At 37.6% G+C, this 20744-nt stretch overlaps 1 protein-coding gene across 2 annotated transcripts in view; it reads right to left on the bottom strand.

The window, feature by feature from the left end:
* LOC100890634 overlaps positions 1-20744 on the bottom strand; it is an 88362-nt gene that overhangs the window by 16908 nt on the left and 50710 nt on the right. Inside the window, exons 11-12 of one of the 2 annotated variants that reach the window (XM_030975324.1) lie at positions 10534-11259; positions 212-345 (exon numbers count right to left, since the gene is read on the bottom strand). In XM_030975324.1, the coding sequence (XP_030831184.1) occupies positions 212-345; positions 10534-11259 (860 nt within the window). The remainder of the gene's footprint in view (positions 1-211; positions 346-10533; positions 11260-20744) is intronic. The other variant, XM_030975325.1, reaches the window with a different exon arrangement.

Here is a 20744-nt window from a genome sequence, read left to right as displayed (position 1 = left end):
AAACGTCACATGGTTTGATTGGCATGTGTGCACTTGTAAAATGGAGCCTGGCCAGAATCCTCCCCAGGGAGCGCAGCGCGTGCTCTATCATGTGCGGATAAGCAATTGAATCCAATGACCGGGGGTAATAAAAATTACAATTCAAAACCCTTTATAGAAACGTATTATTAAGCGCTATACAAATGTGACTATTATTTGACGCATTACTTACCATGAGATTGGAGATCTTATTCCAATGGAACGGTCTCATCTTGACCTTGGATTTGACCTTGAACGTTCTTGAGGGCAGTGCCATGGCTACAGGGGGTGGGGGAGGGGCGGGTGGAGCTGGTATAAATGGGGGAGCTGATCAGGAAATTGAAGAAAAAAATGGGGAGGAAAACATTATTTTAGTTATTTGAGTGAAATATATACTGAATGTGCATATAAGTGTATCATTACAATGAGGATAACAGACCTGACCATTGAAATTGAAAGGACTTAAAGTGATTGTACTCAATAGAGAAGGAAATTCCATTTATCAGGAATACCGACACGTCACTTTTAAGCTTTTATATAGCCCATACTTGCACTTTTGACGTGTTGCTCTAATCATTATAGCCCATAACTCAAATAAGTTCAAAATGTTCAATTCAATTTAGACGATACTATACATAGGGTAGCTATCAACTAAGTAACACTATTCCGAAACATTTTCTTCAAAAAAATAAAAATTGCATGGTCAAATCTTCTGACCGTTCATTTTTAGGATTCTGCATAAAAGAGATCTACATTCATATCTTCTGTAGATAAAGGGATAAAAATTGTCTGAAATTTCAGTTTTTATTATAAAATCAAAAGGACCACGTGAAGATTTAAGGGTATTTGTAGATCTAGTGAGAACACAGTTCCATATTCTTCATGAGAATTTCCTAGCACATGTGTGCAAATGCATTTTGTGCCGCTTGAAGGACATGAAATTAAAGATTCCACTGCAGTGAAATGAAATAGATCCCCCAATCATTGAAACCTCTGAAAAGTGAAACTTTTCAAGTGTTAAGACAAACAACAAGTTCAAATTCAAATATCATAGCTAGCCAATCATGAACATTAAAAAAAAAAAAAATGATCATGTAAATCTCATTTTCAAAGTCCAATGCCAATGATATTTGCAAAAAAATATGTTAGAAGACAAACTCAACAGATGTGTGAATTACAATTGAATAATTATACAGTAAATCAAAACCTCTATAAATTCAAGACTCTGATGCAAGTACATGCTAGGGAAAGGTCATAACATGCATACAAACAAGTTTCAAGTCGTGTTTTTACCAAGACACTTTCTTTGAGCCTCACTCGACGATCATTCTGTGGTTTTGTGGACTGATTGATTGTTGCGGCTGTGCAGTTTTTTGTTAACCTATTTACTCGTTCAGTTCAACACCTGTGTACCAGAAGTCACTTTTGATTAAGCCCACTGTACCATCGTCATGCGATCCAGTTTTTGAAGATATGTTAATTATATCAGATATGGACATGTAATAACAAACATCGTCTTTGTGATTTAGGTTCTTAATAATGCAAAGGACATTCGTGTTGCACAAAACATCATTTAGTCTACAAACATAATTTTGATTTCGGTTAAAAGGTTGACCTATTCCCGACTACCTACGGAGAGTGTACTTTTTATTAATGGACTATCATTTATAAGAAAATTGCCAAACAAAGTTGGACCCAAAGGCTCAAATTCAGAGGGGGGGGGGGGGGGGGGGGGGGGAGGCATATATTAATCCATAGTTCAAACCTCTGTTAGTGTATAGTATGCTTTTGACTTTACATCACATTTTTGGGCTACGAAAACGCAGTAGACATTTTATATTATGAGCTTTATATTTTCTTTTTCAACCCATGGTTGAAGGTTACACAATGATTTTAAACATTCTCTGTGAATTCAGGCTCGTAATCATTGGAGAAAGAAAGACTGGAGAGGGAGGTTGGGAGAAAGAGAGATGAAAAGATTAAAAATAAACTGGAGACAGAGAAAAAGAAGGTGAAAGAATGAATAAGAGACTGGATAATAATAATAAAAATAATAGTGGGTTCTTGTATAGCGCTCATGTCAGTCAGATTTGCCCCTCCTGGTGCTCCCGATTATTACCCTGGATGAACACTGATAGAAACAGAGGGTTAGGGAATAGAGAGGATGAGATCGTCTTCGGTGCATAGCATAATTTCCTGTGTTCTATAGCACTGATAAGCACAATCTGTCTGTCACCAACGTTTATAACTAGCAAGTGAGGTGCACTTTTAGTGGTGGAAACCCGAAGGTCTGATATTATTCACATCCTATGGATTAATACCTCAAGGTTATAGTTTAGATAATACAATGGATAAGGCTTGAGTTCTCCTCCATAATCACTGTTATAATTACCAGTAGCGAGTGTGACACACGTACTGTACAACCGAGCACATATAATGTGACGGCAAAATCAACTGTTTACTTTGTAATACAGTGGTTTCCAATGGAAGGAACTATATTTATCTATCACTTTACAATATTTTATTGATAAAATGGATATGAGACAGGCAGATACAGAGAAATCTCATTCATAATCACTGTCATAACCAGTAGCGAGTGTGACACATGTACTGTAAAACCAGGTCTAATGTGTTGGTAATATCAACTATTTACTGTGTAATACAGTGGTTTCCAATGGAAGGAACTATATTTATCTATCACTTTACAATATTTTATTGATAAACTGGATATGAGAAAGTCAGATAGAGGGAGTGAGGCAAATAATAATGTCAGCTTTCAGCAAGAAGGCCGTTACTGCCACGGACCCTACGTAGATCTTACAGCATTTTTTCAGGCAGCTGATAAGAGACAGAGAGACAAAAGAGTAGGAAAGAGAAAGAGAAAGGTTTAAAAAACAGAATGAAGATTGAGAGAATGTGTGAGAGAGAAAGAAGAGGGAGAGAGCTAGAAAGAGAGAAAAAGAGAGAGAAAGAGAGAGAGGAGGAGGAGGAGGGGGAAGAGGAGGAAGGAGAAAGATCTATACAAAAACAGAATGAAGAAATAGAATGTGAGAGAAAGAGAGAGAGAGGGGGAGATAAGAAGACGAGATATATATATGTATATAATATATATATAGAGAGAGAGAGAGAGAGAGAGAGAGAGAGAGAGAGAGATAAGCATACTATTCATTTACTCCAATATTTATTGAGATTAATTACATTATAAACCTGTGAATAAACTAATCAGTTACTGGAACTACTGCAATAGCAACCGCACAATGACAATGATATTTTGACAACATTCCAATTAGTATTTTGTATATCACCGAAAATAAATTTCATTAATGACATCATATGATTGTCCAAATAAATCCAGTGACTTTCTATTATTGAATTGACTGATTGATTTATTTCATTTCTTCTGGAAAAGGGGGAACCTCTTGGGTCGGTGACAAAAACAAATACTAGAACTCAAAAAGGAAGTAAGCGCAGTTCAACAAAGTGCTTGCTTTTTCTATTTCTCATAACTTGCATTAGGTTTTCAAGAGCAAATAGCTGGAGTGTGCAGTATGTAAAAATTAAAAAAAATGAAAGAATAACCGTGCACACTCCATGAGTTGTAACAAAACTATATATATATAAGGTACAAATAAGAAAGTAAAGGGGGGGGGGGTATTTTCTGTTTAAAAAATAGGTGTATATTGTACATGTATTTAAGATTCATAAAAATGTCTTATGCAACGGGTTGTATAGACAAATAATAAATGTATTTTAAACCCCAAATACAATCATCTTCCTAGCATGGCTGCCAGTTTCCAATGTGTAATTTAAAAAGGCCCACTGACCCAAAATCATAACCATTATATCATCTATTTAGCACAATTGTAACTTTCTGCACTCTATATTTCTTATATGTTATTGCTATAATTATTTTCTGTGGTATAGTGAAGAAATTATAAAAATGTGTAAACTCCAGTTTGTGTTGTGCATAGAATTGCCTCAAATATCCCTTTGACTTTTCTGAGAAAATTTGAATTTACGTCATGTATAAACCATGAAAGCATGTTTCTAACATACACGTACATGTATGACATGAATAACAAAATCAAATAAAATAAAATCTACACCTTTTCCTGTACAAAACATCTCTTTAAGAAAACAAGTTTACAGATATTTCAAACTTTCTTCCATTAGTAGAGAACTTACTGCATGTAACCTACATCTGATTCCAAGATGTAAAATATGAAGAACGTTTGAAGAACGTGAAATGAGACATTTGAAGCAGTGATTCATTCACTATTTTTGTATTTTTAGCCCCAAAACTTGAGTGTAACTTCCTGGGTCAAATCGAATCGTATCATGTGGAGACTGTAAGACTGTGTGGTACTGTGCAATTTTAGCAAGATGGTAACATGTATAAGGTATGTAAAAAAAAAAATTACATTATGTGCATCATGCATGATCACATAAGAATATTCTTTTCAACTTATTTGAATGATTAAGTCTAGCTGCAATGATGTTATTGTAGTAAGTAAACCTGCATAGGAAAACAAAAATTAAAGATAGGTCCAGGTTGTCACAGTTTTTTATCTAGTACTGTAAATGCTCTTATATTCATGTGATAAATTTTTCGCGCTGAGCAACCCCAAAACATAATTTCTGGTTCTTATATTTGCGTTGCATCCAATTCAGACTGTTCAAAACACACATAAGAAGTCATGCTTAAGTTTTTGTGAGTTCTCAAATTCGCGCTTGCCCATCTTAGCGAGAAATCCGCAAATATTTCTACTTTTACAGTATTACATTACATTACATTTCTTTGCATCAAGGTTTTTCCACACTGTTTCATGGCAATATGATGTGATCATTATATTCTAATGCTTTAAAAAAAATTGTAACACCCTGTAGTAGAATAAAATAACATAAATTGGGGTGATTTGCAAGCAAAGCTTTATTGGTTGTTACATTTGCTGAACTCATCTGGTTCCAATTTATTGATGGGGGTAATTTTTTTTGTGATACCCTGTAGTGGAATATAGGCCCTGGTGGGTGGTGACAGCGGCACTCGTCTTTTGACCTACTTTATCTTCCGAAAGCGCCTCGGTCTTGTCAACCTTCCTGAAACTTCCTGTCTTATACATTAAGGGGAGGATGTTACAGTTCTTAAGGAGAGTCAAGACTCGATTGGAGACGCTCGGTGAAATGATATATTTGTGACGATTGTTTGGAGAAAGTTACAGCTCCGGATCGGAGGGAGAATTGCAGATACCGGATATTAGATTGAATTGTGATCTCTCAAGTACAACAGGATATGGTGACTATATGGGTTGTAAATTGAGTGAGAATGAGAAGGGCGATGGGAGAAAAGGTTGGAGCGTGCCAAGGATGAATGATTGGCAGAGATTTAGGCAGAAAGAGAGAGAGAGAGAGAGACAGAGAGAGAAAGTGTGTGAGATATTGGCGAAGAGAACCGAGAGAAAAGAGAATAGAGAAAAAAGGAAGAGAAAAGGAGCAGGAAAGAAGAAAAGAGAGAGGGAGGGAGAAAGAGAGGGAGAGAGAGAGAGAGAGAGAGAGAGAAAGAAAGAAAAAGAGAGGGGAGAGAAAGAGAAAGATAATTGGGAAAAGAGATAAAGAGAGGGAAAGAAAAATAACAGAGAGATGGAAAGAGGAAGAGAGCTAATAGAGATTGGGAAAGAGGAAGAGAGATAGTGTTGGAAAGAGAGTATACTATAGGGAGAGAGATAAACAGCAATGAGAGAGAGAGAGAGTGTGAGAGAGACATAAATAGCAAAGAGGAAAAGAGAGGCAGATAGACAGAGATATAGAATTTATTTGTGAGGGAAAAGGGTTAGAAATAATATAGAGATATATTGATACAGTAATAGAGGAAGGTAAACTAATTATGTTACTGATAATATGAAATGTGTTGAGGTACCAAATGAAGGGGTTATTTTGAAAACACATTGAATGAATAGGTAATTTGGAAAACATACGATCAAAGCATTCTGAAATTGCTATAAGGTGTGTGTCTCTTCAAAACGATTTATTATGGTGAATAAGTTATCTAGCTTGTCACCAGAGTGATTGACTTTGCATTATAAACAAATATTCTACTGCATATAATAAACTATAAATGCTCCCATTGTGCTTATAAAGCTACGGTACCAAGCTTAGAGAGACAGATATCCCTAACAAAATGACCCCCCCCCCCCCCCCGCCACCCCCCCGCCACCCTCTCACCCCACACCAATCTGTCATGAGTGGGTGCAGGGGATCGGTTACACCCCTATTACAGGTGTCATCTCGCTCCCCCATGTGTTTCCTCTGACCCCACAGCGCTATATCAGGAACCCTCTCGGATGGTCACAAGACCAAAAGCTTTGATCGACTTAGATCGTCTTTGAAGATTCTGGAGGGAGCACTGCAAGACGGTTCCTATTCATACTCACATGATGCATGTACTTTGCATTTGTATAGTCACATGATGTATATTTTTATCACTAATGGTCATGGTATGTCTGGTAGATTAGTATATATGTAAAATGTATTTCAATTATAAAAAGCATTAGAGGAAAAAGATATTTTTCATAATTTTGAAGAAGAAGCAACAATACTTTCAATTAAAATCAGTTATGTTCTTGTAATGTCATGTCAGCAAAATAAAACATTTTTCATTACTATCACATAAGTTTACACTAATAATGATTGCACAAAAGGCTTATATGTTTTAAAAACATATCTAAGGCTCCTTAAACCTAACATTATGAGAGTGTTTTATATTAGATTAAAACACATTCTCTAGACAATTCCGGTTGATAGACTTTTACAGAAATAAAGAAGAAACTAAAGAAAGAAAGAAAGAAAGACATAACTGCTTTCAGATGAAAACATGCATATTAAACCTCATTTTGGGCAGCATAAAAAAGAACATTTGTAATATCATACAATTAAACTGTATGTTTGTATATCATGTTAAAATGTTACCAAGGTCAGACAAAATAAAGCCATATCATGTCTCGATTATCAAACATGTCCTGTTGTTCAGAGAAAGAAGACAGTTTAAGACTCTTTAAGAAGACATTCAAGGACATGAAGAATTATGATTTATCATCTTAATTCCTTAAATCCTCAGTGAAACCATTATAGACATCGCTAATTCAGTATTTAATTGAAGAGTTACTGTACAGTCAAACCTGTCTATCAAGGAAATCCTAGGGTAACAGAAATGTGGCCACTGTACACAGGTTGCCTTCTAGACAGGTTCTACAATTAACACACATTTCTTTCTTGAGGGAGACAAATTGCATGGCCACTATAGACAGGTGACCTTTAAAGAGAGGTGACCACTAGCTATTACAGATATATGACTGTATATTAGAAATACCCTAACATATTCATTTTATATAATAGGATTTGCTCCCTTACTTTTTCGGTTTGGAAATCGGGTACATTTTCCAGTTGTACCAAATGTCCAGTTACTGTATCTTAAATTTGGATAATGACCCATGGGTTCATTGGTATCTGTCAACAGAACATATGTACAACAATAAAACTTTTCAGGTGGGGCATCACTGAAATGATTAATATTTAATTCAATTCAAAAAAGTGATCAGATATCCAAGCTGTATGTTTTACTTTAAAGTGGATATATATATATATATATATATATATATATATATATATATATATATATATATATATATATATATATATCACTGTTGCTACAGCCATGTTTATTATCAACAAAATGGGTATTAAAGAAATATGATACGAAATATACTGTTTCTTCTAGGATAAATATGCTAAGGCTTGTTTTTTAACTATTTAAATCCAAAGACACAACTTTTCGGTTTAATTAGTGACATTTTAGAGAAAATGACTAAATGGACTGAGAGTCTCAGTTGATCTATGTTAAAGCCTCTTTGATTATTATCAGTAAACATCTTGATTCACCTATTCATTCATCTTGCTGTAACACTATATCAGAACTCAGCCTTAATTTTCTGAAATACTTAGAGCTATATACACAAAGCTATATATTTTCCTCCCATTAATCACATATCATATTTCATTTTTTGGACAGCAAGATATGCTATAAAGAGCTTTAAGATTAAAATCACAAATGTAGAGATATGCGTTATTCATACAATCTTATATATTATTTTGTATGATTTAGTCAGGATTTTCTCCAATGTATAGAAACATTTGCAATTGTGTCTCAATGTATGAATGTGATTAATTTCTTCAATTTCTTCAATTCTAAATAAAGTCTGCATGGGTTTAGATTGAAAGACGGAAACAAAAGAAAAAACAAACAAATACAAGATCGGAGAAGGGTGTGGGCTTAATCATTGTGTGAAGCCTAAAAAACAAACATATCCTATGCAATGTGTGATAAAATCTTCCTTTAAATTATTTTCAAATAAGATAAAAATCTACTCCAAAGATAAACATACAGATATTCACAATTGTACTGGTGTACACAAAACAAAATTGACAAGTCATGTTTGAGTAAAAATCTTGCTGGTTCGATTCCAAAAAATCACAAATTGGCTGGGACAAAAATAGTTCTCAGTTTGCCTTGTGCATGAATTAGATTTACACTGTTTAAAATTGACCCCCAAACCTTTCCCTAAGCTATCAAAACACTTATTAAACTGAGGGTATTTTCAAGGTACAGTTTGCAAAAGTTTTGACTATTAAATGAAATTCGGTCTAAACCACTATAAACAGCAAGATCATCTGAAAAATAATAATTTGAAGCAGTTTTCTCTTCTGTTTGTGTTCGCTAAAACGGGAAAAATTAACAAAGATGGAAAGTTGTTTTCCAATGTCTTCATGACATAAAGGACAGGTGCCAGTTTAGACATCCTGAAAATGGGACATTTCCATGCGTCTTGCCAGGATACCGATAAAAATGTTGTATAGTGATTTTCAAATTTGATGTAAATAATGAATATTGCAGCGGGTTTGTAAAGAATATTTGAAATTCTTCAAAAGTTGGAAGCCTTCTATGACTGAGTTATACAATAATACCCTCCTATGTCTACTATGTTGTTTCTCTTTCTATATGATACATGTATATCAAATATTAGTCTCATTCACTATTTTTTAATTCAAATGACTGAGAGTGCTGTCAAACCTGCAAAACCTTTTTTTTTAATCTCTCTGAAGTTTATCTGCATATTCCGTACATTTTTCTAAATTTTTTATGATATTGCTGTGTGATGTTGACATTGCTTTTTTGTTAGATTGCTTTTGTATTTTGGTACTGCTTTATTATATTGTAAACATATGATTGTTTTGTAAAACAAACAATATCAGCCTTGAGCTGCATGTCATGTTGATTGTTTAATAAAACAATTTAATTCAATTCAATTCAATTCAACAAATATCTTTATACAGGATCACATATGCAACTGCTCTTTTTTATCACTTTGAATTGACTGTTACGAAAAGTGCATCAAAATTACTATTAAAATCTACACTAAACACTTTCTAAAAAGTTACTGGGTCATCAGCATAATCTTGTTTGCATGACTAATCCTGCTTGTTGTACCTTCATGTAAAAGTCAATCTGTAATCTACAAATGCATGGCACTATATTACAAACCGCATTCCCCTGAACTTAATATCAAAATGGTACACGTCTATGGGGTCCCAACATAGAATCCTTCAGCCTTCAATATCATGCACCCTTGAAAGAAATTGAAGTCATTTGGAGTGACGTCAAGCTGACGAGGAGCTCTCTTGCCAACCACCAACACTCCACTTACGTATGGCATACATACAACCAAGGTTCGATGCATGATCATGCTGGGAAACTTATGGACAAACAGGGAGCACAGATTTTGTCAATATTTTTTCAAAAAACTTTCTTTGTTTTCTTACAATGTCAAAATTATTTGGTGAAGCAGGCAAATCTTGCTTATCAGCAACATGCATGTTAGAAACAGATTAAAATATGGGGAAAATTGAATACTAGCTATAGGGATTCCACAAGAAGTCTAATGGTAACCCCCCCCCCCCCCCACATTGAGTCACGTGTAAACCCTAGTATAGCATTAAAGCTTTTTTGTGTAGTTTAAGCCATTTTCATAGCTGTATGTGAAAAGGGGATTCAATTTGACACTCTAAACACGCTCATAATGGAGATTCTTTACTCTTTTAATAAGGGGTTATTTATGATTTGTATTGTGTTCATATATCATGATTTTTACCTCTTTTTTAAAAATTCATAGGACTTAAAAATTCATGCCATGAACAGCAAACACATGCATCATGTACAACAGGCAAGTTTTGACATATATTTGCTTTTATTTATACTTTAACAAGTGTTTTCACACACAAACGTCTCCTCTATCCCCATGCGACTGTTCAGGATGCATTTTGTATTTTGATTGCAGGCAGATGATCCATTCCATCTCATATCATGCTTTTGCGAGCTTGACCTGGATTGGCTCTAAACAGGAGGCCGGCCATGCATGCTTCGCTCACCATGATGCTCAAGACTCTAGGACATGCCTCCTAGCTTACCTGCAATTGTCCTGCTAGTTACTGATACCTCCTCTTCCTTGTCTTCATTCTCTTCAATGAGATCTCCTTCACTATGAGGTGCCCTAGGACAGGGTGTGACCGATGCCTGCCTTGGTGGAAGCGGAGGCGGATCCTTACACTTGCTGGAGGATGACGCCGATGACGGGAAGACCTTGCTGATGGCAGCGGTTGACTTGGACGACTTGAAGTTCCTCCAGAAAGACTGCGAGGGACTTTTGGTTTTCTTTGGCAACTGTGAGTTCGTGCTCGCGGCATATTTCTTGGCTGTACTGCTAGACTTTGCTGCGTTGAATTTGTTCCGCAGCTCCACTTCTGCAGGGTCGAACACCGACTGCCTGGGAGGGAGGGGAGGTGGCACTTGGTTGTCTTCGGTTGTCGATAAGTGTCCTTTGGCGATATCCTGATTGGGCACCATGTCCTTTGGCTTGTTCTCGCTGGATCCGCGGACGGGTAGGGGAGGCGGTGACTTGAAGGTGAAGTTGCCGGTGGTGGCGGCGGCCTGCCACATCCGTCTCCGCAGGACCGGAGACACGGAGGCGGAGCTGAAGAGCTTCTCAAACTCCAGTCTGTCATTGCAGGAGCCTGTCGGGATGAAGTGTGGAGGCAGATGGGGTGACAGTGTTGTTGTGGTATTGAAGGTGGTGTTGGGAGGGGGTGGGGGTGGTGCACGAGCTGGCATCTTTTCCCGAATGGCAAAGCTCCGCTCTAGACAAACAATGGGGGCAGAAAGGTAGTGGTGTTAGTGACAGAGAGGGGAGGAGCTACGGTGTCATGCATCATGCACTGTTGGGCCAACATGCTATAAACTCAGAGTGTAGACATATATAGTCAAAATCCATGAGAAAGTCTTACATTCCTTCTCGATCCACAACCATCAATATTTGATTCACCGACAGCTTGGTAACATAAACTGTTGTACCAGAACAAAACCGATACACATCTGTATCTTACAAAGTTGCAAAGCACTTACAAGTATCAAGGAGTTTCATTGTAGTAATTATGCACAAGCACAACTAAGATTATATTCTTTCGGGGAATTGTTAAGAGAACATGGAGCACACATTCAAGACAGGAATACTTTGCAGACTTGGAAGCCCTAAAAGTAGAACAGGAACTTGGAATTACACTCAAAATAATTAACAGTATGAGGAGGCAGTGTGAGGAAATTATTTCCTATAGTTAGTAGGGAGTTGCACACCTACTTCTAATTGAAAGACAGAAAGGCGCTAATTAGATCAGCACTAAATTAGCTTCAGAGACCTTTTGTCTCTCACCACACTACTAAATAAAAAGGATGTGAACGAATCTGTAAGTGCTCAGAAACTACTGGAACCAAGAAGCTATGATCAAAATGAAATACTCATCATTGCTATTAGATACTGGATGTGCACAATAATCTTTGAATTGTGAGAATGATAGAAAATAAATTCTTATCAAACTAATGCTTCCATCACAAATGCATCACTACAAATCTAATAAAGACCGTTGATTGACTTTTAATTGTAATATATGATACTTAAAAAATGTTAGCAACAAAAACAAGAACAAAGAAATCAATCTAGTCATCAAGTTCAACTTTGTTTAAGTTTTATATTTTTCCCGTCTTATCAAATTCTAAACTACTTTGTGCCAAATTATCTCAAAATGGAATTCCATGATGATTTGCAATTGTATCAGAACCATCTGGAATAATAGTTGAAATTATGATCCATAAATAGGTGTTTTTCCACATGTAAGAAGGTAATATATATCGTCCACTGAGAAAAAGGGGCTTGAACTCATATACTTCACGCAAAGATATAACACTCTTCTGGCTCAAAAGAGAAGGTATATATATTACCTCGGAAGGCCGGTGGGTAATGAACATGTTTAGGCGGTGGGCTACAGAGCCCAATGGTGGCCACAGCTGCATACATAAAGTCACTCCTCAAAAACGAATTCTCCTTTCAAGTTCAGATCCAAAACCCTTTTCTCCTTGAACCACTAAATCCTTTACTGGTTACACGTAAGTTACCATACGTAAATACTTGATGCATTCTTAATAACAATGAATGAAGTCAAGTGGAAGTCTATGAAAGATCACCCGGAAGTATAGCCATGGTATTCCAATCATATGATGAGTGTCGATATGTATGAATTATTCCAAACTTATGTCCAAACTGGCAGGCAGAAGCAACAAAACCAACGCGATAATGAAGTTGTTGACAAATGCTCCTCCAGTAATTCTTAGGGTTTGGCACCGCTTTATGTCATGAGACACAAATAGTTTATTCCTCTCTGTCAATTGGAAGAAGAAAAACACCAAGTGAATTTCTGTATGATTGCGTACAACAGATGGATAGAGGAAATGACCCTAAAAATAATATTCCTTTAAATTCCAGTTTGGCTCCGTTTTTGGCAGAACACAACTGCCAGGTGTGACCGCTAGGTTATATCAGCTATACATGTTCATTGAATGACAATTGAAGTTAATCAAAGAGCTTTGTCCATTTCCACAGGACGATGACGGAGAAGGTGAAGCAGTGCAGATTGTTAAGGACACATCACAATTTTGCTACGAGACAGACTGACAGGAGCTATAGTCCTTCAATCATTCGTCAAGTTGGCAAAAAGTTGATCCTCTCAAATTGTTAAACTAGTGGCCAGCAGAGAAGCCATGACTTTCAGTCGGACAGTAAACGTTCACTTGTAAATCCACAGCAGAAGAGTCCTCTAGTTGATGAGATGAGGCCACTGGTAATCAGCACCAAATGGCAGGCAAAGATTTTCCCGATTTGAAAACCAGGACAGGAAAGGCCGGACTGAAAGAGGGAAAGGCCGTTCCTTAGCGACACCCGAATCTAAGCGAGAGAGTATACGGTGGCTGTCCACAGGGAAGTCTGACAGCTGTTTGTCTATGAGGAGCAGGCAGGCACTCGATCTAGAAAGCAAAGCAAAGCAAGAACTGCTTTGATGATTCATCCCCTTCTCCCCTCGAGTCTCCGCTTGCTGGCTGCGTACGACGGAGCTAACACTGGCCCATCAAACCTGATTAGAGCGTCTATTTTAGTCCATTGGCAAGAAACAACGATCGCTAAGTGGAACCGATCCCAGACGGTGCCGTTAGTTATTTACCTCAAAATATCCAGAACTGATCTATAATTCACAAATAACAGCAAAGTCTCCTGTGGTGATTAGGATTCTATCAACACCTTAATATTTTTTCAGGTGAACTACAAAAAGTAACCTATGTTCGTCTTACAAGAAAATTAGAAAAAATGGTACTAAAAGCTGTCTTTGTTAATGAGGCTAAGTGTAGGTCTAGACTTGTTTTCAAGCAGTACATGCTCTAATTATGCCAAACCAGACAGAAGAAATTACGTTTTATAGTTTATTAGCAGAGAAATTTGCATTCTAGAGCACTTTTTAATGTCCAGGTAACCAAGAATGATAAATAATGAAATATCGCTCAATACTTGCAATTGGTAAATGTCCATTTCCATATCATTACATTTCATAATGACACATATAATATGTGTACACAAACAAAACAAAACAAAACAAAAAGAAGTATGATTCCTGCACACTTACAGATAGCTCTTTTGCTTGTTATTTCATTTTTTCCAAACATTTGAAGGAAACATTTATGTGAAGTGTAAATACTTAATTGCATTTGAACATGTTGCGTAGTACCTTAAAATAGAATGTCTTAATGGAATACTTGCCAAAGATTCCTGACATATCAATAAAGAGGGGGTAACTCAGGGAGGTCCGGAGTATTGTCTCCGAAACGCACGAATCAAGAGGGATTAGAATGTGACTTATCAGGAAGGGAGGAGACAAAGATAGCATTTGCTAGAGTGATGGAGAGAGAGAGAGAGAGAGAGAGAGAGGGAGAAAGAGAGTGAGAAAGAGAGAGAGGGAGAGAGAGAGAGAAAGAGATGAAAGGGAGAGAGGGGAGGAGAAAAATAGAGAGAAAGGGAGAGAGAGAGAAAAAGAGGGAGGGGAAGATTGGGAAAGAGAAAGTGAGGGAAGAGAGACAGAGTCAGAGTCAGAGATAAGTGAGAGAAGAGCGAAAGAGGTGTTTGGCATGAGCAGGATTAAAGTTAGAGAGGAGGGGAGGAAGAAAGATAGATATAGATAGAGAGAACAAAATATAAGGGAGGGAGAGAGAGAGAGAGAGAGGGAGAGAGAGAGAGAGAGGGGGTGAGAGGGGGAGTGGAACGCCAAGAGAATGATAGAAAGGAAGTGAGAGTGTGAAAAACGTGGGAAAAGAGTGAAAGAGAGGGCAAAAGATAACGAAAATAGAACAATAGACAGAGAGTGAACAAGAGAGAAAGAGTGAACAAGAGAGAAAGTGAGAATAAGAGAGGGGGAAAAGACTAGAAGGAGAGAAAGATCGAAAGGCACAGACAAGGGAAAGAGGGAGGGAGAGGGGTATATCACAGCCTTTCTGAGAAGAATAAGTAGAACAATACATATCTGATACCAAGATTGTTCAACAGAAAACAATGATCATTTGTAAAACATTGTTTAATTATAATTGGGCCATGAGGCACATTTTTCATCATTCTCTTCAATATAGGTCAATGCTGGAACAGATAATGATCAATTATCATCCAAAGTCGTTTCTGACACAGCCACACTGTGACGCACGCAGTGGTTTGGGTGAATCAGTTCCCCACTTGAAAGTTGCCATGGCAAGATATAATACAAAATTTGCATTTACAAGAAAAGGGGTATTGGGAAATTGTTGAATTAAGAGGCATAAAAAAAATGCAAGGATGTTAAAAATGAACCTTGTTTTTTTGTTTTGTATGTTCATTGTTTGAAAATAAATTCATTTTCCATTGCGTGTGCAATCTGTTATGTATTCATTGTAATCTGTAAATTAGGGGGAGACACATACATTTACATTTATTTATACATGACCTAATTTTATTTTTAATATATCTTAAAATCTTGACTTTTGCCAGAGAGGAGCGGATATAACTTAAAATACCAAAGATTCCTAACAGAAGCCAAAATGGGAAATGGGGGCAGTCCTAAAATAAAAAAAGTCAAGAAAAGGGTAAAAATTGGAAACAGTCAATTGGGGAAAGGGGAAAAAAGGAGGAAAATGTTATTGGTGAACATGATGACCCCTTCACTTTGTTTCCAAATCTTCACTCCAAGATTGCAAAGTGAAAATCCAATCAACCCCCCCTCCTAAAAAAAGGCTTACAAAATTATGTGACATAAGACATTAGGACATTTTAATTCTTTTCTCTTCTTCCTAAAGATCACCTGAGCATGATTCCAATTGGTGCAGCTCATGCAGAGCAGTGGTAATAATTGAAGGGAGCATAGGGGTTTTTCTGAAAGGTCACAACGGTTGCTGTGGCGATTCTTATCTCCTGCGGTTCACTTGAGTCATATGTAGAAATTATGAATCACTATCTCTTCCTCTTTAGTGAGGAAGGGGAGAGGTACGATGGTGGGGGGGGGGGTGAGCTGAAGCCTTAAAGCCCCACTGTACTACCTATAGCTACTTGCGCCCTCTCTATAGCAAACAATGCGTAATTGGTGTCTGTTGGTCCCCTATGATCCCCTTTTAAAAATGTTAATTGAGAGCTGATTTGATGAGATAACCACCTGTCAGTGACCTTGCAGGGAGGTCTAATCCCCCTGGCCAAACTAGTGCAGACAGGTTAACTTGGCTGGATTCTCTGAATAATGCTTGTTTTACCAAAATAAACTTGTATCCACCTTTTCAACTCCAAGCTCTCTGTCTTTGGAATGGAAGGAGGCCACAAAAAAAGGGTAAGGACTGGGTTACAGGTGGTTATCTCATCAAATCAATTGATATAAGAAAAAGGGGACCATAGGGGACCAACGTACACCACTTAGGCATTAATTGTTTGCTATATAGAGGGCGCAAGTAGCTATATGTAGTGCAGTGGGGCTTTAAAGCTTCTCATTGCCAAAACATATTAATCTCACAACTAATATCTCTCTCGATGATGGAGGTGAATGAAATAGGGAGCTTTAATTCTAAAAATGCTGTTCTTGTATGGCGCATATATTTCACATTAGCATTTAATATCCCTAGGCACTTCCAAAGAACTTTGCATATCATCACCTTGGCTTTAGCTCTGGCAACCACAGTGCTCCTACCAAGTACCCACTTACTACACCTGGGTTGAGTGTGGCGAAAGTAGATTAATATCTTGCCAAATGACATTAGTGCTGCAGCAGGGATTTGAACCCCCAACTTGTGTTTAACAGCCTAAAGACTTATCCACTAGGCCAAAACACTTCTACTAGACCATAACACCTCTACAAGTTGTCAATGGCAATTAAGTAGGCTAAACCCCTAAACTTTTTCAACACCCCAACTCTTCTTCTTTGGACAAATGGCCGAATAGAGGGAAAGTGAGAAGGGGCTATACATTTTCCTTTAGGCAAACAACCTGCCTCCTTACTCCTTCATCTTAGGGGGAGGGGGGGGGGGTGGTGAGAAGTGCAAAGTTTCAAAACAAGTCTCAGGGTAGACGATTGCACTCATCGGACAAGGGCACCGGCGCTTCCCGTTAGCAGACAGAGAATAATAGCTACTGGCAAGAGGGACCTTGTCCCTTTATTATCTGTCGTACCCTACTTTTTAGTCATTTTACCATCCCCATTGTCTACTCCATCGCTACTTCACATCATTCTGGAGTTGCCAACTTTCATCAGAACAATATATATTTTTATACAGTAGGCTTGTGGGTGCACCATGTGAGAGAGAGGGTGGATTGAGGAGTCCTGAAAAGGACTCTCGGTAATCTTTCTTGAGGGTGTGTAGTCCTGAAAATATATTTTATAGGAAATAAGTTTTGTTTCAATTCTATGTACGGTAGTAGTAGAAAGATGCAGAACTAGCCAAACATTGGATATGAATATAAGGGCAGTGGTAATGTCAGGAATATATTCCTTTTGTTAATAATTATTAGAATATTCTATATCTATATAGTGCTTGATACATCTATTATGTTATTCATGTAAACTGTGAGTAAAATGAAATGTTGGAATCAAAATAAACTTTTCCACATATCCTTAATCTTCAGTTCAATGAGACTTATGACAAAATATCAAAGCAGTGTCACTGGTATATTGAAATATCAAGCATACCTCCTTTATCCTTTTGTGAAAAAGTAATTTGATACCGATTGATTTAAGTACTCCATACACAACTTATATAATCTTATATAATCTGTAATTCAAATACGTTAAGGGACATGATTTTTGTATTTTGTATTATTTTGTAACGACAGAATGTCATATTTTAAGCAATGTTCTATCTATACCTAATAAGTATCAACTATGTTATCTTAGGGACGTTGTGCTCCAAACATTTTTTGTTTATGCATTGTTCCTATTATGCATCATATCTCAATGTAACCCACTGTATTTTATTATCTGTAAACAGTTATTTTACATGGTGAATAAATAAAACAAACAAACAAACAAACAACCTGTTACTATAATTCCTAGAATGTAACAACATGTAACCGTCATATATCTGCACTACATACCATAATGCCTCATGGCTACAAAAGTCTCTGAAAATAAAAATAGGAAGAAACGGTATGAGAGCATTAAAATCCCAAGGCCTCATGGTTATATTAATAAGTTTCATCCTAAATAACAGAAATGGGCTGGTTTATTCCCTATTCCCCTACGGAATCATCACATTGGCAATGCAGTGGAACTGGGTAATGGCATGGGCGCCTGTTTGAATATCTCATGAAATAATTATTTGATATTTTCTGTAATGCGGTGGTCACATCCCGCCGTACTTGCAAGTACGTGCTGTCTACGTGCAAAAAAGTGGGCAAAATTTGGGTATCCGTACGTGATGAGTACCGCCTCCGTACGGATTTGAGAGCACGCAGACACACCGTAGCACTTTTAGTGCACGAGGAACTTTCGCTGCGTTCGGGCTGCGTTCGGGCTACCGATTCACCCCAGTGCGTGTGACGTGCGTGCCCGGTACTGCCAACGAGCGCACAACGCACTGACTCTGTGCGTCTTTTGAAGGCGCACGTGATAAGTGCGTGGTCCGTGCTTACTCGCCACTTCCCCAGTTCAGCTATCAAATGAGCACGTAGAACTCACGTGGACCGTACCGAGTGAGCACTTACAACGCACGTTGTTCGCACTGATTTATGCAGTATATAGTCTCTTCGGTGAAATAGGCGGCATCTTGAGGCAGCAACAGCTGGGACTTCTGGAGAACATCGGAATGTCGTCCTACATATACACCGAGTTCATCGCACGTGCACGCACTTACAACATGCGTGTGAGTAAGGACACCGTACGTGAGCAGCACTTGTAAGTACGGCCACCGTGCGATAACGTGGCAACCGCACGGAGACCGTACGTTGTAAGCACGTACAACGCACTTACCACGTGCGCAACGTACGATGCACGCAACCGTTCACGGCCAGGCGTGGCGTGCGGGCCACGTACTTACACAGTGCGTGTGACGCGCGTTGCCGGTACTCCCTCCCTGCCTTTGCCACTCCCTCCCTACGTTTTCAGAAAAACGTGGCGGCCGTGGCCTCCCCAAAAACCGTACGGACTAAAAACACGCATGGTGGGATGTGACCAACGCTTAAGTGAGGAAAGGAATTGGCACAGAAAGCGAGAGGGGAAAATAGGGTTTCTTTGCTGGTTATGAGAAAGAGAGTTTATCTATATTTGTAAATAGGGATGGCTCTACCAAACCGGCCTGGTTTGATCCATGAAAGCACATGGATAATAAATAAGAATGATAATATAATTATACAATTCAAAAGCAGTCCTTTGGGATGTCTAAAGATCGATGGTGCTGAAGAGATAATCAGAAATCATTTGTACTTTATGAAAAGTCTCCTTTCCTAAAATTATAATTTCATAAAACAAATAACAGCTCCTGAATCAGCGATTTACTGATAAAACAATGAGATGTGTATTATTTCCCCTTTGTACTCCAAAGAGGTTTTGCCATCTATTCTTTTAAAGGAAAATTTATGAAAAGTATGAAAGATTTATCACTTTCGAAAACATTTTGGATAGTACCTTTAAAAACATCAATTTCCTGCCGAGTGAGAGGATAATTGCTCAAAAAACGGAAGCTTTTACTGTTCCCTTGTTAGTTCATTACGGAGAATGGGAGGAAATGAGCAACATGTATCATCACCAAACCAAACAACTGACAGAAACATTATGTGCCTGTTGAACATAATCTCATGATGAAAACAAACACATCTGGTTTTGATCATGGAGTTCATGATGTCATCCAATTGGGTGTTAAATCAAAGCTTTATTCAATCAATTGGGCAAAACAGAATGTATCATTAATTTAGAGGGTGTCTATTCCAAGAATGGGACAGCTTGTGTTCATTTAAAAACAAAAACCTCTCTATAAAGACCTTTAACATGTTTATAAAACCTGTATGTATAGACCTTGAACAGTGTTTCCCATTGAAAACTGCTTTAACCCTTGGACTACTGAATTCTCTAATTCCCATAGGCTTTATACATGGGCCATCCGGTTCTCGTAGGTAATGTGTTAAGACAAACATGGAAACTTGTTTACCAAGATAGCTTTTCTTGCTTCACTTGAGGGCTCACAATATAGAAATGTTACTGTATTTAATTCTTGAGAAACATAAACATAAGCACAACTCGATGTTGGTATGCCTTGTATATTTAATTATTTGTATTGTATGGTATGTTTCCTTACAGCAGGATGGACTGATCATCTTGTATTAATTGTTCTCTGTTCTTTATAGTGAATGTGGCTAAATGTCGATTTTGCCAAAGATTCATGAAATAACCTTTAAAACAAGCTCTCTGGGATAATATTCCTGAGAATGTTGAGACTTTCCTTCTAAAGATCTATACTTTCTTGCCTACAGAGACCAAACAAAACGAAATAATCATGCTTCCTAGTGAATATGTTTCGTAATTGGCAAAACTGATAATGAACAGGAAATAGGGTCTTGCGTGTATGGATCTGCTTTCCCACACACAAGATCAATCTACACATTATGTGCCATAATGTTTAAAGTTTGGGGAATTAATACTCGGGAGCAAAACGTGTCAAGTTTTGTTTGTAAAGTTTGCCAAACAATTTGGAAATAGACATTAGCGAGGGCAAGCTGGTAGGTGGTTCTAATAATGCTCTGATGAGCACAGGAAAT

This window comes from Strongylocentrotus purpuratus, unplaced genomic scaffold (assembly GCF_000002235.5).
Source record: "Strongylocentrotus purpuratus isolate Spur 01 unplaced genomic scaffold, Spur_5.0 spur5_scaffold_8, whole genome shotgun sequence".
Classification (NCBI taxonomy): domain Eukaryota; kingdom Metazoa; phylum Echinodermata; class Echinoidea; order Camarodonta; family Strongylocentrotidae; genus Strongylocentrotus; species Strongylocentrotus purpuratus.
This window is presented reverse-complemented; position numbering and strand designations above follow the sequence as displayed.